This window comes from Eptatretus burgeri, chromosome 12 (assembly GCF_056783735.1).
Source record: "Eptatretus burgeri isolate ZD-2024b chromosome 12, Ebu_testis_v1, whole genome shotgun sequence".
In the NCBI taxonomy this organism is placed as follows: domain Eukaryota; kingdom Metazoa; phylum Chordata; class Myxini; order Myxiniformes; family Myxinidae; genus Eptatretus; species Eptatretus burgeri.
Genome location: NC_140972.1, coordinates 47,916,104 through 47,939,570, shown reverse-complemented (window position 1 = coordinate 47,939,570; position 23,467 = coordinate 47,916,104). Strand labels below are relative to the sequence as shown.

The 23,467-nt window shown below is 46.7% G+C and overlaps 1 protein-coding gene across 4 annotated transcripts in view; it reads left to right on the top strand.

The window, feature by feature from the left end:
- The window catches only part of LOC147015559 (sodium/hydrogen exchanger 2-like), an 85,211-nt gene that overhangs the window by 56,157 nt on the left and 5,587 nt on the right, over window positions 1-23,467 (top strand). For 2 of the 4 annotated variants that reach the window (XM_085850410.1, XM_085850412.1), the window contains exons 9-12: window positions 3,679-3,834; window positions 4,247-4,418; window positions 5,394-5,495; window positions 14,472-14,565. In XM_085850410.1, coding sequence (XP_085706536.1) covers window positions 3,679-3,834; window positions 4,247-4,418; window positions 5,394-5,495; window positions 14,472-14,565 — 524 coding nt within the window. Of the gene's footprint in view, window positions 1-3,678; window positions 3,835-4,246; window positions 4,419-5,393; window positions 5,496-12,377; window positions 14,420-14,471; window positions 14,566-23,467 lie in introns of those variants that run through there. The other 2 variants (XM_085850411.1, XM_085850413.1) reach the window with 2 other exon arrangements.

The following is a 23,467-nucleotide window of genomic DNA, read 5'->3' as shown; positions in this document are numbered from 1 at the left end:
TCTCTCTCTCTCTCTCTCTCTCTCTCTCTCTCTCTCTATAGATTTTTTTATGATTTAGCAGATGTTTTAAATTCATACTTTATAAGGCTTTCATTGCTGCATAAAACCGAGTATGTGACATGATTTTATTCAAACACCTTAGTTTGAGTGATTATAGGTGATAGTAGGTACAGGTATGGATAACTTGTACGTGATCCACATTCAAGGTGTATGCCGTCGAGCAAGCGAGTCGAAGATGGGGTGGGGGCCAACCTCTGGGATTTTGCCCGTGCTCCATTCTTTAAATGCTGAGTGTCAAGCAAAGAGGCAGCACATACTGTTTTAAGTCTTTGGCAAAGCTGACCTCCCAGACTTGGGAAGGGTTTGAACCGCCGACCTCCCTATACTCTGAGCGGATGCTCAAACCAAGATCTGTATGCAGTAAACCCTTAAATATCATGGCTTTGACCAATCGTGGGCAACCTCTTTATGTACCTATTTGGTTATCGTGGGAGCTTTAATTTTGAGCTGAGCTGTGATGGTTATCTTGCACCATGAGGCTTTGCGCCGAAGTGTAAAACCTACAAAAATGATTTTTTTTAATTTTTTTTTTCACTGGCGAAGGAGCTGCAGAAGATTTATAAAATACACATATTGACATATTACAATGGAAAACGATTTAAGAGATTCACAGAAGAGGAAAGGTGATGGTGAGGAGGCAGGTTCAATCACCTCTCTGAATGTTTCACCTGCTTCAATACAGCAAGAGACTTCATCCTAAAGCCAATTTATTTTATATGTTTATTTCAATTGTGATGTGTTTATTTTGGCTGCTGCCCACTTTCCTGTGTTTTCTCAAAGCTGAGGAACCTAACCTCCTTATTCCCATGGTAAATTGGTTTTAACTCTCATGGTTTTGAATATTGCAGTATTTTCCAGGAACATGACCCTCGCAATATTTAAGTGTTTACTGTACTGTATATAAAATCGAATTTGATTGCTTGCTTAATACTTCTACTGTGCAAGATGTATTTTGTATTAAATACGCACTATTAGAACGTGAGTATCTCTATAAAGTATGTAGTATCGGAATGCAAGTCAGTCTTGTATATATCGTGAGAATGAGAATACAGTACATCTCTTAAAACGTGAGTCCATGTATTATTTATGTCCATTTTAACACCTCTACTGCCAGTGCACAACTTAGAATTATTCAATTTACCTATTTATGTACTTTACCATCTCCACCATGGACAAATGAGCATGTATTTATTTATTTATTTAGTTATTTACATTTTTACCATCTCTACTACCGCCATATTTATTACCAAGCACACAAAGCGAAAAGCAGGGTTAAGCAATTGGTTCACTCCTATCTTCCTGTCTGTCTGTCTGTCTCTACAGATGTCAGTCTATGATCATGGAACTACTTAATTTCAATTGAATTCAAAAATTTGAACACTAGAACACAAATCAGAACATGAAACATTCTTTCTTCACTGTAGTCGGTGGTTTTGTCGTCAGCTGCCAAAATGCTTCAAAATCTCCATTACAATAGTCAATTAACTGCAGATGTCACCAGTCTGAGGAACCGCTTTTGCTGCATATATGATTTAGGATATGAGATGAGGTAATTGCATGTGAGGTCTACATTTGAAACCGCTTTGTGTAGTTCAGGAGAAACAAGTGTTTTGTTCTTTTTACTATCACCTTGTAAGCCCACCTACTTAATTCCTGGAGTTGTCAGAGGACCATGTACAAAGCACTATGCAGATTCTTTTTTACCCTTGCCAAAGGAGGGGGTATTGCATTTGGGTCCATTTTATTTGTTTGTCTGTCTGTCAATACAGAATGTGCTAACGTCGGCCACGAATGCCACCCAGTGGTAGCCAGTTGTACACGGTCTTTTTTTTCTTTTTTTTTTCAACCGAGTACCTCTATAAAATATGTACAATTATAATGTGAGAGGAGAAGGAGATTGGGACCATAATCTGTGCAGAACATTGGTGCTGCCGAAGCAGTCTCCTTGGCTATTGGGTACAATCCTGGACGGGCCGCCACTCCGACACAATATACCAGCAAGCTGGCACTCATTTTGCCGACCTCAGAAGGATGACAGGCCGAGTTAACCCCACCGGGTATTAAATTCAACAGCTGAGCGGGATTTGAACTCGGGACCCTAGGATCCCAAGCTCACCACCATAACCATTAAGCCAACACCAGGCTTATTAGAATGTGGATACCTCTACAAAGTTTGTACAATTAGAATGTGAATACCTCTATAAAGTATGTACAATTAGAATGTGAGTACGTCTGTAAAGTATGTACAATTAGAATGTGAGTATTTCTATAAAGTATGTACAATTAGAATGTGAGTGTCGATAAAGTATGTGCAATTAGAATGTGAGTATGTCTATAAAGTATGTGCAATTAGAATGTGAGTGTCTATAAAGTATGTACAATTAGAATGTGAGTGTCTATAAAGTATGTACAATTAGAATGTGAGTGTCTATAAAGTATGTACAATTAGAATGTGAGTGTCTACAAAGTACGTACAATTAGAATGTGAGTGTCTACAAAGTACGTACAATTAGAATGTGAGTGTCTACAAAGTATGTGCAATTGGAATACGAGTACGTCTGTAAAGTATGCACAATTAGAATGTGTGTCAATAAAGTATGTGCAATTAGAATGTGAGTATGTCTATAAATTATTACAATTAGAATGTGAGTGTCTATAAAGTATTACAATTAGAATGTGAGTATGTCTATAAAGTATGTACAATTAGAATGTGAGTATGTCTATAAAGTATGTACAATTAGAATGTGAGTATGTCTATAAAGTATGTACAATTAGAATGTGAGTATGTCTATAAAGTATGTACAATTAGAATGTGAGTATGTCTATAAAGTATGTACAATTAGAATGCGAGTACGTCCATAAAGTATGTACAATTATAATGCGAGTACGTCCATAAGGTATGTACCATTAGAATGTGAGTATGTCTATAAAGTATGTACAATTAGAATGCGAGTATGTCTATAAAGTATGTACAATTAGAATGTGAGTGTCTATAAAGTATGTACAATTAGAATGTGAGTGTCTATAAAGTATGTACAATTAGAATGTGAGTGTCTATAAAGTATGTACAATTAGAATGTGAGTGTCTATAAAGTATGTACAATTAGAATGTGAGTACATCCATAAAGTATGTACAATTAGAATGTGAGTACATCCATAAAGTATGTACAATTAGAATGTCAGTACATCTGTAAAATAAGTATGATAAAAACACACAAAACAAGTCTGGATGATGGTGTACAATCTTTGATTGCTCGTTCGAGTTATGAATGTTGTTTTCGGTGCTTTATTATCATTGGTACTTTATTTTGATTTTGAAAATGAGGGTAACATGTTGGGCTTACTGAAATGCTTTGTTAAAACCTTATAAACTGGCATGGCTATGCATGAAAGAGCATAGTTGTGATAAATAAAAATCTCTTGAACACGATATTTCTGATGCAAACTGACTTTTAACCTTGGCTATTGCAGAGGTGCTTGATATGCTAATCAGCAGTCTCAAAAGTTTAGCCGTTAATTTGTAATCTGGGAGGTTGTGTGTCATGTATTGTGTACATAATGTGAGATGTTTAGCAATTTTCATTAAAAGTGGCATTTTATTTTGTATTGTTCTTCTAGGTTTGAACGCCTTAATGATCGTTGGCTTCGCCGATTCCTGCTTCGCTGCCCTTCGGCAAAACATCCTACTATCCTGGCTGCATATTCTAATTTAGAAAGAACACAAGCGCTCTCCTTACTTTCACTTCATCGTGTCTCAACTACGACTACTAATCTGTATGTTGACATCCTCCCGTCTGCCATCTGTGCATGTTCCTTCGGTCTTGTGTGTGTGATTTGTCAAATTTGAAATTTTGTTGTTACTTTGCCACCGACCTCTTCTCCCCAACATCTCGGCCTTTATAAAAGTTTTACTTGACTTTTGCTGTTTACTTTGGACTGCAATTTATCACCATTTCATACTTCCTGATGTTGAGCAATGCCTTTTTCTTTGCTCTGTTTCTCGAAAAGATTAGTACCTTATGTCCGCTTTTATAATTTACCTTAAATGTGCTTTCACTTGCAAAAGATTCCCCTGGGAAATCGATATAATATGATAGTTTTGAGTTAAAAAGGAATCTCCAACAACTGTCCCCCCCCAACCCATCCACACCCCTCACCTCCATACTCCCAAACCATCCTTTTCCAGTAGACAGCTGGAAATTGCTGAGGGTGAGGAGAAGAACAAACATGTTGGAGGCACCGAAAGAGGAGAAAGCAGAACAGAGCAAGGAAGAGATGGAGAGGTTTCATTACCTGCAGATGACATGGAGGATATCCGCAAGCTTGTGGAGAGACATTTCTACAGGACAAGACAGCGGGTAGGGGAAAGTGTGCGCCAACATGCTGTGAAGAGAAACTTATTCTGGCTCGTGTCAATACCAATACCTTAACACTCTATTTTATTACCCCCAGCCCAGCTTGGGGCTTGTATTTTGGGGTCCTGTCTGTCCATCTGTCTGGAGCCTCTACTAAACAATGACGAGATGGGTTTCTTTCATATTTGGCACATGTATGCAATAATATCCGGGCAGGAGACAAGTCAAATTATTTTGGGATCGGAGCCTATTTGGAATTTTGGCCAAAAAAAAAAAACAACTTCACAGGAGAGAATAGTACAGGGGTTTTACAGTGTATGCTTTTGGGAACCATTATTTATTAATATACTTTACCATCTCCACTAGAAACAACTCAAAATTTGAAATTGGATCATTCCTCATGGAACTTTTGCCATCTTTCAACTTTGCTTTCAGTGGGAAGCATGGGGATTTGGATGGTGTGCTATCAACTTCGCTCTAGTCTTTATATTGTACAGGGAAATGTAATGTGAATCGGTCATTCTAACATTCAAAGCCTTTCATGCCATGGGTAGTGGGTACAGATGGGCATTTGGGATTACAAAAGGGGGTAGGCAGAAACTATATCAAGAGTTTCTTCTCGATAGGATAATAGTATAATCCTGATTCAAGTTCCATACTTTCATGCATGGGGATTGAGATCCTGTTGTCCATTCATCCATATTTCTTTGATCTCAAACATTTATGCAAGCATATCAAATCATTCTCAGATCAACTTGTATGTAAAGTAATGACAACACTACTTTAATAAATTTCTATGCATCCCCTATAATGTCACATTTTAAAATCATACTTGTACTGTATTGCAATGAAATATCGCACTCACTCAATACCTGCCAATGGTGCAAGCTTTATTTCAGTTATTCGGTCATGATAGTTGAGAGACAAATTGTAAGGTGAAAGTGGCACTTTGTGTTTCCCTGTCTCACTTGTCCCCAGCTGGCAACGGTCAACAGACATTCCTTACCTGTGGAGGACAGTGAGAGACAAGCAAAAGAGATTCTGCTCCGTAGGAGGAAGTTCCAGAGGCTCACGAGCCGAGTATGTTTTTATTTATTACTTTCTCTGCCCCTCTCCCACCCATTTTTAGTTGCCTTTTTCAAATTATGTTCGTCAGTGGGGGTTTTTTTTTTGCCAAATCAAGTAAAGGGTCATCATTGCTTTGATTCCATTAACTTGCAAGACCTGTATTATTTGATCTGATATTCCACAGGATGTCACATTCATGGCTACAGGGGAGTTACAAACAAGAAATGGTCCTCATCTTAATATCCTCATCAATCCATTACTGGATACGTGTAGGGAATATTGAATTCAGCCAGTGATACTTCCCCAGCGGCCTAAGTACTGTGTATAGAATGATCGTTCTGGCCCATCAGCTCACTTGCCTCTTGGTGGAGCAGAAATCAACCACAATGTAAACTTGAGCTCACCAGAAGTTTACCAATGACTCTAGTAATCCACATCACCCATTTGTATACGACTCGTTAAATTGTCATAAAGATCCAATGCATAGGGTCTCGCCAAACTACATGTCAACCAACACTGACCCGATGCTCGAACTGCAGTAGACCGAGCGACAGGCTTGGCCAAATGCAATGCGTGAATCCCCCTGTAAGCAGGACGAGAATCACTTGACCACAAGTGATGCTCGACCCCCTCACAGATTCCTCGCACATAGACCTCCTTGTCCACCCTTAGCACACGTACAGTTTTACGCCTCAGCTCCCTGAACAGCTCAGCTCTGCCATTCAGCCTGGCCCAGCGACTCTGGGCAATGGTATCCAGTGTCCCTTGAGAGATAAAATTCTTCTACGCCCTCCGGTGAGTTCCAAGACTTCCACCAGAAACATCAACGACGGTGGTCTTAAAGGCACTCCACAACTCTTCAGGATCTCCCAAAGCACTCAGATCCCACAAATCTCCACTCAGCCTGTTCGCAAACTTCTCAGCTCCCCTTTCATCCTTGAGCTTACCAACATCCAGCCGAGGCTGGGATGGTACCATTCTCCTGGATTTAAGCTGAAACTTAAGTTTCTACAACAAGCTGGTGGTCAGTATTGAGGAACTGAGCACTCTGGTAGACCCTACAGTTCTGGATCATCCTCCAGCGATCATCAATGAGCACATGGTCAATCTCCTTTGCCACACCGACAGCGTTGGAATACCAAGTCCAGCGATGAGCCTGTGGGCGCTGAAACCATGAACCAGCCATCCAAAGTCCATGACTTCTTGCAAAGTCAAGGAACTTAGAGCTATTCTGGTTCTCAGTTCCAGACCCATGGGGACCAACACGTTCCTCATAACCATATCTGTCAGTTCCAGTCGATGCATTGAAATCCCCCAAGACGAGAAGTGTATCTCGTCTGGGGCACTGATCAACCACAGACTCGAGCGTGGCAGAGAATGCGTCCTTCACAGTGAGATCACTCGCCTCAGTCAGAGCATAAACAGAGACCAGAGAAACGACACCCAAGAAGTGATGAATCCTTGGTCTCATAATACGCTTGTTGACCGGTGTTACCTCAATTATCATTGGAGTCGGCTTATTGGACACAGCGACGTCAACTCCTTGGGCATGGTAACCATCAGAGTGACCAGACCAATAGTAGGTGTAACTACCCACCATGATCTCGCCGCAATCCAGTCTCCGAACCTCAGAGTGCTGCAATACCGATGTCCAAACGCTTGAGCTCAGAACCCGACCCTGGAACAGATTAGTACAGGTTTACATGGTACCTGGAGCAAGTCACAGATCTAATCTGACCTGACCTGACTGACAAGAGATTCACTTACCTTGGCAGTGATATTCATGTCTCTGCTGGTTGTGAGCCAGAGGTCAAAAAAACGTCTGGGTCGGGCCTGAGGAGTCATGGATTCACTGGATCACGGGGTATGGCGCTGTCGGCACCTGCGCAGGAGAACGAAAGTCTGAGTCTTCAGGTCCTTGATGCTCCCAGTCTTGCTCTACGGATGTGAGACTTGGACTCTGACCAGGGATCTGAGATGGAGACATAATTCCTTTGGTACTGGGTCTCTTCAGAGAATCCTTGGCTATCGCTTGTCAGACTGTGTCCAACGAACAGTTGCTGAGAGACTCAAATGAGATTTGTTACCTGCATTAGTCTGTGCGCGTCAGCTGCGGCTGTATGGACATGTGGCTTGTTTTCCTTATGTTGATCCCGCTCACCAGATTCTTTTAGCGAGGGAGCCTCATGAAGGGAGGAGGCCAATGGGCTGACCACATGCCTCGTGGTTGCAGCAGGTTTTTTGTTTTTTTGTATACCTTGTCGAGGCTCGTATGAGAGCTAACACACAACTCACAGCAAGGAGGCATGAGACAAGAGGGGCGGGAGTGGAAGGGACAAAACAGTGGGGAACAGACACATTAGGTGAACTGTGGAAGGGAGAGGGATGGGGATGGGACGGGGAACATGGCGAAGAGAAGATGGACATTACAGGGACTTTCAGGAAGGAAAGCAGGGGAATTGAAGGAAGTGGGCTTGGGTGGATTATCGGGGATAGAAAAGATCGAGGATTTGGATGGGGGAAGATAAGAGGTGGTGGTGAACAGCTGTTTTGAAAGCCTGGAGGGAAGAATGGGCAAGAATAGAGTGAGAAAGTTTATTCCAAAGGCGGGAAAAAAGAGGAATGAAAGAGTGAAGATGAGCAGTGATTCGTGATTTTGGTAGTTTTACCAGAAGGGGGTTATTGGTGTACCTTGAGCGCCCTGTGGTCCGCCTGCGGACCACCGACCACAGGCAGACCACTGACCAACCTGCGGTGATTGAGTGAGAGGCCCAAAGAGTCAGCGTCATTACAGGAGATGCCGATGATCTTAAATGCCCTGGTTTCGACAGCGTGAAGCCGAGAAAGGTGGGAGGCAGGAGCACCAGCCCAGAGGGGAGAGCAGTACTACAATACCAACTAGTACTACAATAGCAGTACTACAATACTAACAATACCAGCCCAGAGGATTCCCAGTCGGCGACTGGCTTTTGAGGCGAGGTTGGAAATGTGACTTTCCCAGGAAAGGTCATGGCAGATAGTGAGACCCAGAAGCTTGAAAGAAAAGACTTCTTCCAGAGGATTGTTGAGAAAGTGGATGGGGGGGGGGGGGTTTCTCAACGGTCCTTTCGAAGAGACATCGTGAGAGTGTGAGATTTGTCTGGATTGAAAGACATGTTCCACGTGTTGGACCAGTTTGTGATTTTATCCAGATCTGCAGTGAGCGAAGAAGCTGCTGCTTGCCGGTCTGAGGGATGACAGATGGTACGGCAGAGGGTGGAGTCGTCGGCAAAGAGAAATAGAGGATTTTCCAGAGAGTCCGAGAGATCATTGATGAAAACCAGAAAAAGAACAGGGCCCAGAACGCTACCTTGAGGAACTCCAGCCTGCACAGGAAGAGGGGATGAAAGAGCTCCATTTAGGGCTACACGTTGACTGCGACAGGAGAGGAAGTCTGCGAGCCATGAGTGGAGATGGCCTTGAATACCATGGGAAGAGAGTTTGGTGAGTAGTGCAGGGTGCCAGACTGTGTCAAAAGCACGTGATATGTCCAGGGATACGGCTCGGATTTCGTCTGGCATTGAGGACCTCCATCCATTGATGGGAGAGCAGAAGCAGCATATCCAGGGTCGAGTGACCTTGTCTGAAACCAAATTGATGATTGGAAATCAAGCCATTGGAGAAGAGGAAGGATTTCATGTCTGAAGCGATGATGGATTCCATCACCTTGCTGATGATTGGGAGTAGGCTGATTGGTCTGTAGTTACAGGGATCTGTTTTTGCACCTTTTTTATGCAGGGCAGTGATGTTAGCAGATTTCCAAGCAGATGGCAGATGACCTTGGGCAAATGAGAGGGTGAATAGAACAGAGAGAGGGTGAGCAAGAGCAGAAGAGCTGGCTTTGAGGACACGTGGGCTGATGCCGTCTGGACCGGTTGCAGAATCTGAGTCGAGGTTTGAAAGCAAGCTCTCCACCTTGTCAGGAGAAAAGGATACAGAGTCCAGGGACAGTTGGGTGCGACTGGGTAAAGTGGGTAGAGATAGTGATGGGTTTAGGACACAAGATTTAGCTGCAAACACCGAGTTTAGACATTCAGCTTTATCACGTGTGGGATCAGCAGTGCGGCCATTTGAGGTAAGGGAGGGGATGGAGGGGGGACTTACACCAGAAACAGATTTGATTAAACGCCACCAGGATTTTGAGGAGGGAGAGAGGTTTGAGAGTTCAGACTTGAGATGAGAAAGATGTTGTTTTCTGGCTCTCCTGAGGGTAGATACACACTTGTTCCGAGCTTTATGGAAGGAACTGAGATTGCCCTCATTTGGGTTTGCTTTCCATGAGGCAAAGGCAAGTTGTTTCAGGACAACTGCCTCGCCACAAGCTTCAGTAAACCAAGGGCGGGAGGAAAGGTAGGACAACTGAACACGAGAGGGGATAAATCTGTGCATGAGGGAGAGCAAGTTTCTTTGAAAGAATTCCCAGGATGAGTTGATGTTTGAGAAAGTAGTGATAGGAGACCAGTCTGTAAGTTTGATGGCTGCTCGGAGACCCTGCCAGTCGGCTTGAGTGAAATGCCAGACTCGACGGCGGTGAGGTGATTCTCTGATAACAGCCAGAGAGATGTCCACTTTGACAAGGACGTGGTCAGAAGAACCAATTGGAGCGAAGGAAGAGCAGCAGATATTGTCAGGGAAATTTGTCAAAATCAGATCCAGAAGAGATGGAGTACCATTGGTTGAGATCCGGGTCGGGAAGTTGACCGATTAAGTCAGTCCCAATGAGTCACAGAAAGCTTTTGCTGAGGTGCCATGACAGGTGAGAGAGGTACCCACACCTAGCCAACTGGCATGATGACAATTGAAGTCACCACATAAGAGGAAGAGAGAGTTTGGATGAGAAGATAGAAGATGGTCCATGTTTTCGGATAGTGAGGTGTAGATGGAGTCATCACTGTTCGGTGGACGGTACAGTACACATATAAACATGAGGTGGGAGTGGAGGGGAAGCTGAAGCCAGAGGTATTCCTGGGAGTGTGGGGGAGTGAGAGCAGTGCATGGAGAGTGAGGAATAGAGTCTTTGATGAAGAGAGCAACACCTCCACCAGGACGAGGTTAATTGGAATCTCAGACATGTGGATGGGCCAGGCATCTGCCTGGAGGATAGCTTGACTGAGGCCCCTGGAGTACCGGTGGAAAGTGGACGCAGCGATGTGCTGCTCCGTTGCATGCTCCCATACCAGACCTGAGCTGACACTAACAATGCTCTTATAAATGGCTTTCCCTAAAACCTCTGAAAGGCAAGGCCAGGCCAGGTGGAGGGTTTGAAATGATGCAAAGAAAGCTCTTTGGACCATTACAGACTGTCGACTTGTGCGCTTGGGCCATGGCGGCGAGATGTGCGGTAGAAGCCCAGAAGAGGTGGACTTTGTCAGAGTCACGCTTCAGTCACATTCACGCCCGAACAAGAACAAGGTGCTGCCCGTACCAGTGGGCGGCTAATGATGGGACCCGCCACTTGGAGAGGCGGTCCCAAACGCCGGGAGGATCAGATGGAGGTGGAACACGGCCAGAGAGTGCGATCAGCACTGTGCAGGACACTCTCCAGCCCTGACCTCTGGTGATCATCGTTTTGAATCTGTGCCATCCTGTATCCCCATCATCACTCCTTGCCTTAATGTCTCCTCACTTCAATCCTCACCTTCGCCGCTTCTTGCCGTCGTGGGCCGAGATGCTCGAGCTCGTCGTCGTGGGACCTCAACCAGCCTGTGCCAATACAAGCCCTCGCCTGCCTCATTGTTTTGTACAAGGGTCCTCAAAAGGCGGACATCCGGACCCCAGGCATCATCGGTCCGAACCGCGGGGTTAATCACAAATGCCCCCGCACCCGCTGCTCCCCTGATAAATGGATTAATTGCATGGCGCTAATATACCTGTCAAATTATTCCTAATATACCTGTCAGAGTTAATCCCCTCTCATTTTCTTCTGTTCTATCTGCCCCTAGTTATATGTTAATGGCTTCTGGTGTTTATCCATTCAGACCAACTTGATAAATGATAAACTCAGGAAAGGATTAATGCAGGAGGTGATTAATGTGGCATTAATGTTACAGGCTTGATGGTGTATTTACAGTAAACCCTCAAATATCGCGGTTTTCGACCAATCGCGGGCAACCTATTGTGTTCCAATTTTATCACGTTTCATTTTGATCAATCATGGTTTTTGTGCTCAAGTGAGTCATCATTTGCATCCTGTGCATGAACGATTACATCCTATTAGGAGCCTTGTGGTGTTTCTCATGCACCATTTTTAATGGCACCCCAATGTAAAGTGATGGACAAAGTTAGTTATTCCAAAAGGCAGAGAAAGGTTATGATGGGTGAAAAGATCGAGTCGTTAGATCGGTTGGCTCGAGGTGAAAATTCGGCATCTATGGGCCGCCATTTTAGTGTCTGATTGTAGAACCTTCCCCGTTGTACTTTTTGACAATCTCAATTTATTTTTATTTTATTTTATGTTAATGCATGGTCCAGGCTCGTGGAAGAGTGAGGCCACCGAACAAATCAGGACATAACATAAAGGGAACAGTTGGAGAAAGGGGAAATGCCAATAGCAGGGCAGAGGGTGAAAGTAGACTGAGATGGACAAACAAGGGATGCAGGTAATGATGAGGGGTAAGGTTTAACGGGTGTAGAAAATAGCATCGTTTTCGATCTGGGAGACTTGAGATGGTGGTGAACAGCTGTCTTGTAGACCTAGAGGGAAGAATGAGATTGAAGAGAGTGTGGAAGGTGCTTCGACAGGCAGGAAAAAAAGAGGAATAAATGAGTAGAGGTGAGAAGTAGTTCTGGATTTCGGCAGTTGCTGGTGCTGGTGGACCAAGTTTGGGTTGCTGGTGGACCATGTGCGTTCTGCAGATACCTGTGGAGGACAAAGCACGGAGAGGGCAGAGGGTGCAAGACCATAAATGAGGTGGAAGAAGACAGAGACCACCGATCTGTCGGAGATGGCAAAGTGATAGGCCCATCGACTCGACTTCATCGCGAGAGATTCCAATGATTCCACCGATTTAAAATGTGATAAAAGATCCTTCTATTGATGTTTGACCGGAAAATAATTTGCCAAACAGTGGTTGGTCAATGTTATTCAAGTTGGGCAGTCAAATGCAGCCCAAAAGCTAAACTTTTTACACTTGTTGCCTTTGCCACCAAAGGTGGACAGAAGTTATGTGTTTACCCTGTGCCTGTCTGGAAGCAGGCTATCTCAAAAAGTTGTGGGCGGAATCAGACAAAATTTGGTAGACAGGTTTGGAGTGTCACAAGGACGAATTGATTACATTTTGGTGAAGATCTTGATCTGGATCCAGATACTGGAATTTTTTTAAGTGAATCTTCACCATTGAGAGATCGGGCCAAAAACGACATGTAGCACAATATCTCAAAAAGTTGGAGATGGATTCAGATGAAAATTGGTGGACAGGTTGCGTGTGTGACAAGGACAAATTGTTTCAATTTTGGTGAAGATCCGAATCTGGAACCGAAATGAGAATTTTTCGGTGATTCCTCACCATTGAGAGATGGTGGGAGGTGGGGGGGGGCGGTATATAGCATGATGTCTCAAAGTTATGTACGAATTATGACAAAACTGGGTGGACGAGTTGGTTAGGGGACAAGAACAAGCGGATTCGATTTTAGTTCAGGTACGGATCCAGATCCGGCTTATCAGTGGGATAAAAAATGTAAACTCTTCAGCCTGGTGGAGGAATGCACTCTACTGAATGTCCTTCTAGTTTACATTAATGTTAGTTGACTATCATAAGTATGAAATCTGAGTAATATTGACATTGAAATGTGTTGTACCAGAATTTCATTTTTATGCCTCTGCTGATGGTCACCAGAGGCAACGTTTTCGGGTTGCCCGTCCATCCTTACATCCGTCCATGCTAATTTTCTCTCTTTTCTCTGCAACCACTTATCCGATTGACACAAAATTTTCACCATAGGTGCAACTGCTCATGTAGAATGTTTTAATCATAATTTTGATGTCATCGGTCACGTGGTGTGTCAGCCATATTGGAAAAAAAGGAAAAACTTTGGACCTCTGTATCTCTGAAACCGCTCCATGGAAAAAATTGAAACTGAAAATGAAGTGCTCCCCATGGGAAACAAGTGTGGTTTTTTTTTTAATGATATTGATGGCTTCTTAATGACATAATTGCATATGTCAAACACTTTATCCAATCGGTAAGAAAATTGAGGGTCATCTTGGGCGAAATTGTATGTGGGGGAAAAAAATTGATGTCATCGGTCACGTGGTTCAGTAGCCATATTGTTTTTAACATAAAAACCTTCAAAAATCTTCTCCGAAACAGCTGAACAGATCGAGGCAAAACTTTACAAGCATGATCGCTTATTGATGAGGAAGAACTAAAAGTTCTCCACATACGACAGCAATAGATCACATGATTTGAAAGCTATGATTTTTTTTTTGAAGAATAAACCTTTAAAAAAACCTTCTCCAGATCAAGTAGAAAGTTCACCCACATGTTCCCCAAGCCTTGGTGATACTTGGGTATTCACGAATAATTAATAGGTCACATGGTCTGGCAGGCAAGCTGTTAGCAGCCATATTGGATTGAACGAAAATCTTTTGAAAAATGATGTCTCTTGAACCACTTCATCAATTGACGTTAAACTTCACAATTATGAACTAGTAGTGATGGGAATACATGTTTGAAATTTCAACCTGATCTGCTCTGGCAGCCAGAATTATTTAATGTTTTGAATCTGGGTTCAGGGATTTAAATCAAACTTGGTACAAATATGTGTAATGATTGTAATGATATAATAATATGGGCGGAGGCATATCTAGCGACATCACGATGTGGAAGAGTGCCCTTCTAGTTTATTATCGGCGATGGAAAAAGTACCATTGTAATACTTAATATTTATTTTTGTTACATTTTAAGGCTATGAAATATACAGTCCATTGACTGTCTTGTATCAATTCAGATGGAGTATGAAAAGCGGGTAATGTGTCGTCAGAAGACTATGCCTGAACATTCTCAGGAGGAACGTCGTGTCCGCCTTGATCGTTCCTTCACAGGTAAATGTATTCCATGTAACACGTTCCAAATGCATTGAAATTGCCACGTGCAAACAAGTAAACACAAGCTTCAAATTTGCCTTTTTTTTTGCTGTTGAAAGCATTGTCATATAAAATGTTATGTTGGCTGAATGATTTAGGAAGGTGGAGCAACTGTGCCATTAATACAATGAGTGCTCCTGTAGGTTAGGACAAACAGCAATCGGTCACCCACACTTTGAGGACACTGGGATCTGTAATATCCACTAACTGTGAGGTAGACAGGTTCATCAGAGGGACAGCACACCACCCGGATGACATTTATAGCTGGACTGAGAATCAAACCCAGGCTAGACAGCTCAGAAGAGTTGGTACCCAGCAAGCCCAGCAAGCCCAGCCATCACTACCCCCTCTCCCCCCCCCCTCCCAAAAAAAAGAAAAATTGTAATTGATTTTAAAAGCTTTTACTTTAATAATAAAAAAATGTTTTGCTAAAATAATTGAAATGGTGAATCATTTCCTGCTTTGTGCAACAAGGGTAGCATCTTAAAGCAAAACTTAAAATGTGGAGTGCCTGAGCCATATTTGCAAAATCAGCTGTGCAACTTATCCAAGCAACCTGTGGGATAGCTCGTGTTCAATCGTAAAATTAAATAACTTGATTTCAAACAAAAAAAAAATTTATCTTGCATAAACCATAAGACTGTTGTTGCAAAATGGGTTGTTGTGGATATAAAACAAAAAGTGAAAGGACATGGGGAAATGGAGTCAAAAAGAATTTCCCTGGTTATGAAGGTACTGTGCCTGTGCCACAAAACCCACCATTTGTTAGTCTGTTCCTCTGTCGTTTTCAGTCAGTCAGACTTTCTCTGGCAGTGGGTGAGTTTCCTGATGTCACTGCAATGGACGTTATTTTCACTTTAAAAACTCGAAAAAGGGAAAAGGTTTTTGACTCTTCCTCATATCCTGGATAAATCTTTTATTTTTATAATGTTCTAAACAGAGCTTCTCCCACCTCCCACTGCCCCCCCCTTCCCCTCACCTGGTTTTAGTGATGTCAAGCAAAGAAGCAAACAGCATCGATACTATAATGGAGCTAAGTGTTTGTTATCTCCTCATAGACGAAGCGTCAACAGTCCACGAAACTCAGCGATATTTTACTTAGTACACATGACTGGATAGCTATACTTTAGTTCGCTATCACGAGCGAATGAGCAAAAATTAGGGGGGTTAAAAAGTGAAGCCGAGTATTAGCTATGCAGCCCGAGGTACATCACCAAACATGCTTGGTCCAGTGCTATCACATGCTGACCACAGAACAGACCAGTGATGGCAGGTTTACTATATATGTAGTGGAGCAAGTGTATGTGATTATGTATGTATGTATATCTGCTCTTCATTGGTTGGGCAGGTGACCTGATGTCACCCACAATTGTAACCTGCAATACTTAACCTAAAGTACCCAGAAGACCCAAAAGACCCTCACCTCCCCCCCCCCACCAAGGACCCAAAAGAACCCTGAAGACCCTTTAAGACCCAAAATACCTGAAAGACCCTGAAGACCCTTAAATACCCAAAAGATCCCGAAGGTCCAAAAATGCCCCAAAGACCCCGAACACTCAAAATAACAAAAATACCCCGACGACCCAAAAGACCCTAAAGACCCTGAGAAACCAAAACACCAAAAAATTCCCCAAGTACCAAAAAGACCCTGAGGACCCCAAAGACCTAACATACCCAAAGAACCCAGGAGATCCAAATGACTGAGGACCCACCCAAAAGACCCAGGGGATCCAAATGACCCGAGGATGCAAAAGACCACGAGGACCCAAAATACCGAGAAGATCCAACGGAACTATCTGGGACCCGTGGAAATTCTGCATAATGTAAAATGTGACTTCAGGTTGCTACCCCACCCCCTCCCCCTCCCCCAACCACACGCACGCACGCACACACACACACACACACAATCCCAAGTCGCCAACCTTCCTTCCTAACTCTGTCGTCCCCTCTGCCCCCCCCCCCCACCACACCCAAACTCTGTGCTCTCCTCCCCCTTTCTTCAAATCCTCAACTCCGCCCCTCCCCCTCAAAAGCCTCAAACACCTCAATCCCAACTCTGCCCCCTCTCTGGCCCCCTTCCCCCAACCCAACTGTCATCCTCTCCCCCTTTCTTCCAACAAGTACTCAACTTCCCCAAACCCCAAGTATTCAACCCCATAACCTCAATCCCCCCCCCCCTTTCCCAGTCTCAATCTCCTTCTTCCAACTCCCCACCCCCTCCCCTCCCCTCCCATTTATTCCTGTTCTTAACAATGTTACACAAGGAACTTTGGCGCATGAGAAGGCCATTCGGCCTATCATGCCTGCATTGTTCCTGTCCCCGTTTGTTAAGAACAATGTTAAAATTAAATAAAGATGGAACGTTCAACTCACAATCACGTCCCCCCTTTCTTCACTTATCCTCACTATAATCCACGGATCAGTGTTTGTGTGTTGGGTGGTTGCTGGACTATTGGGTGGTCGCTAGATTACCCTTATTCTCAGGTTTTCAGTCTCTGTATGTCTGTCTGTTTGTATGTAATGGACAGCTCTGGAGGCCAGAGGAGTCAACCGATTTTGATGAAACTTGACTGGTAGGTTCATACCAGGATCTAGTTGTATGCTTTTGAGCACCGTTACTTTGCAACAGGACATTGACATTTTTTTTAAAAATCCGAAAAAAAAAATTCGAAAATCAAAAATCGGCTTCTGTGCTTTTATGCGCACTATAATCAACCTCTTTGTCAAAAATTTTCAGCCCGGTCCGTCAAAAACTGTATGACTAGTATGCAATTATATAGCGACCACCCATGTCGACTACTGGCTTGTTTGTTTGTTTGTTGCGCCACTCCTCCTACAGTTGTGGGCAGATTACATCCAGACTTGCGACATCAGATCAGCATGACTCCACTTAGTGTATAGGGGTGTTTTATCTTTGCCGGTGATTTTGGGGGGGGGGGGGAGGGAGAGGGGTGGACACAAATTCTCGATGTAAATGTGCATCGTGTAGCACCACCTCCAGATGTGGGAGGGTATTACAAGTCTCCACCATTTACAGTACAGTATTCCTGTCCCCACGTTTTCCAGTGCTGTGAGGTGTTTTAAATGAAGCAGCGGGTATGTTTTTTGATTCAGGCACGTAACCCAGGGTTATTTTTGTGTATACAGAGCTGTCAGTTGCCTATACACCACCCAAATAAAGGTATGCATCAGAAGAATGTGTTGCATGCTTGGAACAAGATCACCCATGGGGCGGGTACTGTGTGTGTGTGTGTGTGTGTGTGTGTGTGTGTGTGTGTGTGTGTGTGTGTGTGTGTGTGTGTGTGTGTGTGTGTGTGTGTGTGTGTGTGTGTGTGTGTGTGTGTGTGTGTGTGTGAGAGTGAGAGAGATATATAAATTATGTGTATATATATATATATATATATATATTGTTGCAGTATTCGCGCCCGCCGGCGTGCTGACGGCCACGTAACTCGAATCGCGGCACGTCGCCCACCGGACGGACAATCCAGTCGTGACCCTCTCGGACTAACGCCGGGAACCAGTCACGGGTGGACCTTTCGGTCTCACCGCGATCGAGCCAATCAGCCCCCACGTGGGATAGGGTTGCTCGCCAAATTCGACCTACCTAAGTACCCACACGGAGGGTAGACCGGGCGATCGCACCTCGCCGCAGGTCGACTTCGGACACGGGCCACTTAAGCGACCCGTTCCGTACTATCAGAATAACCGAGCGGTGTTATCGTCGACCTCGACGGTTCGATTAATTATCGGGCGTATTCAGCCCACTACCAACCCTTTACGTGAAGCAAGATGAGGATTCAATGGAGGAAAAGACGAAGCGAAGCGGGAGAACAGTTCAACAATAAAGCACATTTATTCGCGGCACACGGGAAGCACACAAATACAATTCCACCAAATGCACACAAAAAAAGAAAACACAATTCCATTTACACAAAAAGCAAATATAAAAGTGAGAACACAGTGCAGAGCTAATACCGACTACCGAGCACACGGCAACACTTATACAATTCTACTTCACAGACGGCGCCGACAACACATACCCAAAACCAAGGAAAAGAAATACCCTCAAGAATGAGGCGGGCCTGAGGCCGAGACCGGGTCGCGCCTACCCGTCTGGTGATGAGACGCGGAGCGGCGATGGCGCCTCACTCCGCGGGCCTCGCGGACAGTGCCTGGCAGGGGGTGGGAAAAGGGGCCCCCTTGGTCGCACTATCTCAGCGCGGGGGGAAACAGGAGGGGGTTGCTGATGCTCGGGGTATAGAGGATCTTTATTATCCCTGGTGTGCGTCTCCACCTCGGCCAGGTCGCGCTGCCGGCCTCCCTCGGGCGTGCAGCTCCTGGCACCGACGCGAGCACCCCTCGTCTGCCTTCGCCGCTGCCGCCTCTCCGCCTCTGGACTCTCCACCCTGGACTCTTCTTTGGGCTCCCCTCGTTCGACTCTCTTCAGCTTCTCCAGCTACTGCAGGCTTCGGGCTCCAGACTTCCACACTCGACTCTCCACCCTCCGACTCCTTCTCGTTCTGCTGACTGACGAACACCGTCCTTTTATCCCCCCGTAGCTTCGCCTTTGACCCCCTCCCTTTGACCTTTCACCTCGCTCCCCATTGGCCCGAGAAAAAGTGGGTGTGAAGGCTTTTTGATCCACAAATTTGCATATATCGATCGTTCTGGAGGCGGGGCCAAATCGCCCCTCGCTCACCGATTGGACGGCAAAAAGTGGGCGTGTGTCGTTTTTGATCCGTTTTTGAAGCACAAAATCCGTGATTTTGTACACGCTGTTCGACGCGCGCTCTGCACGAATCCAACACCGGTACCCACAGCGGGGCAAGAACGGTGGCGATGCTACGGTTGCGAGGTGTGACGGGAAGGTCGTGGCGGTTGTGGTGAAGCGGCGTTGTGGTTGGTGGTTGATGTTGTGGTTGTGGTGGTAATCATGGCGGTTGGTCCAAAATAAAGATAGTAAAAGAAAAACGGCTATCCTGAAGAGTCGCAGCTCGCATAAATGACATGTATTCCCACTAGACAACGGGTTTGGGCCTAACTACACATGCACTTACCGAGATACCTCACCTAAGGGACCTGAATGGTGGTTTGCGAATTTGGTAACCACAACACTACCCCTTCCCTTTTTACAGACTCGTCCCGAGTCGTCAAATTTTCGTGTGCCATCATGTGTAGTTTTCCCCTAGTACATTTTACCTACGGATCCCTGAGTGCGACATTCATGGTATTCGTGTCCCCAAAATAAATAACCTGAGGGCTGCGTAACTACCTAAACAAACTCACTCACACGGACGACTTAAATAAAATTGCCGGCGCTAGACAGACATGCCGGGGGCGCACTCATATTTACAGTACATCTTAACCTTAACTTACAAATTTTACACTAAACCATGGCCCAGGATCACTGAACTCTGCAAAAGAAAAGCAGTTAGCAGGGAGCCAGGCTGCCCGCATGCAGTCTCTGGCTCAAACAATGCAGGTGACGGAACGTGGCTGGCTGCTCACACGCAGTCCAAGGCCTTCCCTTTTGAACTGAACTCAGTGAACCACAACGGTGCTTGGGCTGCACAAACGCAGTCTCCGTGCCAGCTCAAGTGGCACACGCAATGAGCACAACGAATGGATGCATGAATGGATGGACGCAAACACGGTGCACGGGCCGCCACTGCAGGCCCGTGTTGTAGCTGCCAACAGGGCAGTTCTCGCAGCTTGCAAACTGCTGCCTTGCGGATCCTGGCGCACATGGAAATGAACAGGGGGGGGGGGCAAAGCAAAAATTGAACGGGGCTGGTGAACGTGGGCAGTGGGCATGGCATGGCAAAGGTGAGCAGGCAAACACAGCCCGCAGAAGAAGGCCGCTGCAGGCAAACATAGCGGGCAGATGAACTGGCCGGCACAGGCCTTGAAGCAAACACGGCCAGCCGATGGCACAGGCCTTGCAGCACAGCAGCTGCAGACGATCCAGCCGGCACAGGCCTTGCAGCAAAACAACAGCTGCCGATGAAGTGGGCCGGCCTCTGCCTTGCAGCAACGCAGCCAGCAGATGAAGCTGGCCAACCTTTGCCGTTCAGTGGAGGTTGGTGGAGGGAGTGCGGTGGTGCTGGCCACTTGGAAGGCGGGCTCGGACCTACCTACCTGTCTCCCTCCCAACTATCGCCTTTGCCTGTCACTGTACATACCCACTCCCTTAATTTGTCAAACCCCAATTTAGCCCCAACTTATTTTTTTGTTGTTTTTATTCTTACTTCCCCACTATAAATCGTCCCCTAACCCCCTTTATCGTCCTTGTTCGGCTAACCTATCCTGTCACCTAGCCTACTCCCAACCCCTACGTTCCCTTCCCGGAGGGGAATAAGGGAGAGCTAATGTCCTGTGTCGAGGCCCAACTCAAGCCTCAGAATGGCCTCCCCAGAGTTCGGCGATCTAACCCAAAGTGGGTCCAGCGGCCCACAACGAGAGCGAGGGGATGGATGGTGCGGAGGGGTACACTTCCTAATCTACCCTATCCATTTAACTGTTAAACTACCCCGGGGCTTTCAACAAGCGCTTCTCGCTTAAACTATTGGTTCTAACAACCCAGATTCCCGTCGCCTGTGTTGGTGTCCTCACAATTTCGGGCCTCGCCCCCCAATTTTCTCTCCGTGCCCTCACACGGTCTCCTGGCTGGGACACGTGGCTCCCTTTGGCAGGCACGACCCTCTGCCGATTCTCCCGCTATGGCACCCCCGGGCACTACACTGCCTCCGAGCCTACCAGCTCCCTAACACCGGGGAGTGCCCCCCATGGCACCTCCCCTGAAACGCACACGTGGCAGGCCGGCCTCCCGGGCCCCTTTCCGAGGGTCACCCGTGCCCACAACACTGCCCACGCGGCTAATGGCGCCCCGGGCCCCCGCACCAAGCAGGCGCACCCGTGCCCACTACTCTATCCCGGCCCCCCATGGGCCCATGGCCTACCGCGGCCGACTAGCCTGGTGCCCGGGGTACCCACTCAGCGATACTCACCTTTCGCAGCCACGCTCCCAAGCCCGTCAACAGGGCTCCTGCACCCCTCCAAATGGGTCTCGAGCCTACTTTCCCACCAACAACAAAACGACCTCCATTTTTCAATTTGACTAACCCAGCTAACTCACTCTACACTGACCCCGGGGTCCCTTGGGCGGGAGTCACTCCTCCCCCCCATCACTCATCGCACCATGCATTCCCCATTCACTCCACACACACAGACCCGCTGGCCTCACTCACTCACCAAGTACTCACCTCACAACTCACCAACTCTTCAACACACACACCGCTGAACTCTGCCATCCTCCTAACTACATCCCCTAACTAACTCGTGCTCCCACGTCGTCCCTTAAGCTATAGCACGTTCCATTTAACCTACGTAGCTAAACTACGTCCCCGCTACACATCCACAAGTCTGTCACTGTCTCCAAATCATTCATTTTATTTCCCAACCTAAATCTGGCTACAATCCCTCTACCTAATCCATTCCACGGACTCCATGAGGACTTACCCCTGCCCCATGGAGTCGGTCTAGCTAAGCTAACCCTTCCCCCTAACTAGTTTCCATCCTGTGCCCAGGGTAAGGGGGTCTTTCACCCCTTGCCCAGGAATCCTGTACACCCGAAAGTGAGGCTTGCTTTTTTTTTTTTTTCATGCGCAGCACCTGCGCGGCAACTCAGAGCTCGCGCACTTCGCACCTGCCCGTGACGTCATGCAGCTGCACGTGTTCCTCGTCCCTCCTTGGACGGTACCATCCGGCCGGGATACCCCTCCTGCCGGATTCCAACCACACGTGCAGCCATGACGTCACCGTGCGCAAAAAAAAAAACCACAAGCCCCACGTCTCGAGGGGTTCCCCACGCGAACACATGTGCTTTGCCCGTTGGAGCTTAACACACACGATCGCGTGGAGAACCCGTCCGGTCCAAATCCATTTACCTGCCTAAACTTTGTCCGTCCGCGGGATCGGCAAATCCACCGCGTGCGTTTCCGGACCGGGACTTCACTCTCGCAAGCGAGCACGTGGTGGTCTCGTGCGTTGCACAGCACGAACCTCGTGCTCGCGGCTGGGTGAACCCGGCACGGTCCCCGAAACAACTACCGCCGCTACTCGGCTTCCTTTCCTGTCATGTCGCCGTCGTCGCCTCCATTCAACCCACGCACACCTGCGTGTTACGACGCACACAGTCCACTCCATCACATTCACACCGGGAGACGCGGCTGCGTGCTCCCGCATGCCAACCGACATCTCCCTCACATACCGCTCTCTCACACACACGGTCTCCCTTACACACAGCGACCTTGCACACGGCCGTTCACTCACGCGTGCGGGGGCACTCACCCGCGGTGCCTCACTCGCACTCCGTGCCTCATCCACACACGCGGGGGCACTCACCCGCGGTGCCTCATCCACACACGGTTCCTCACCCACACACGCGGGGGCACTCAACCGCTGTGCCTCATCCACACACCGTGCCTCACTCATACACGCGGGGGCACTCAACCGCGGTGCCTCATCCACACACGGTGACACTCACACACGCGGTCTCTTCCACACAACGTCCCTCACTCATACACGCGGGGGCACTCAACCGCGGTGCCTCATCCATACACCGTGTGCTGGGAAGCACGTACACCGGCACAATCGCCACCACACCACTCACACACGGGGTCGCTTCCACACACGGGGACGCACTCACACCTTGCACCACACACACAGGGACAACCACACTGGGGATTCGTGTCCCCACAAGGGTCTCCGGGGCCTCTATACCCCCCAAGCTCTCCGTGCACCCGTCCACAGCACTCGTCCCCTCAACCTCGCAAAGCACGACCGAACTCACCTGGTC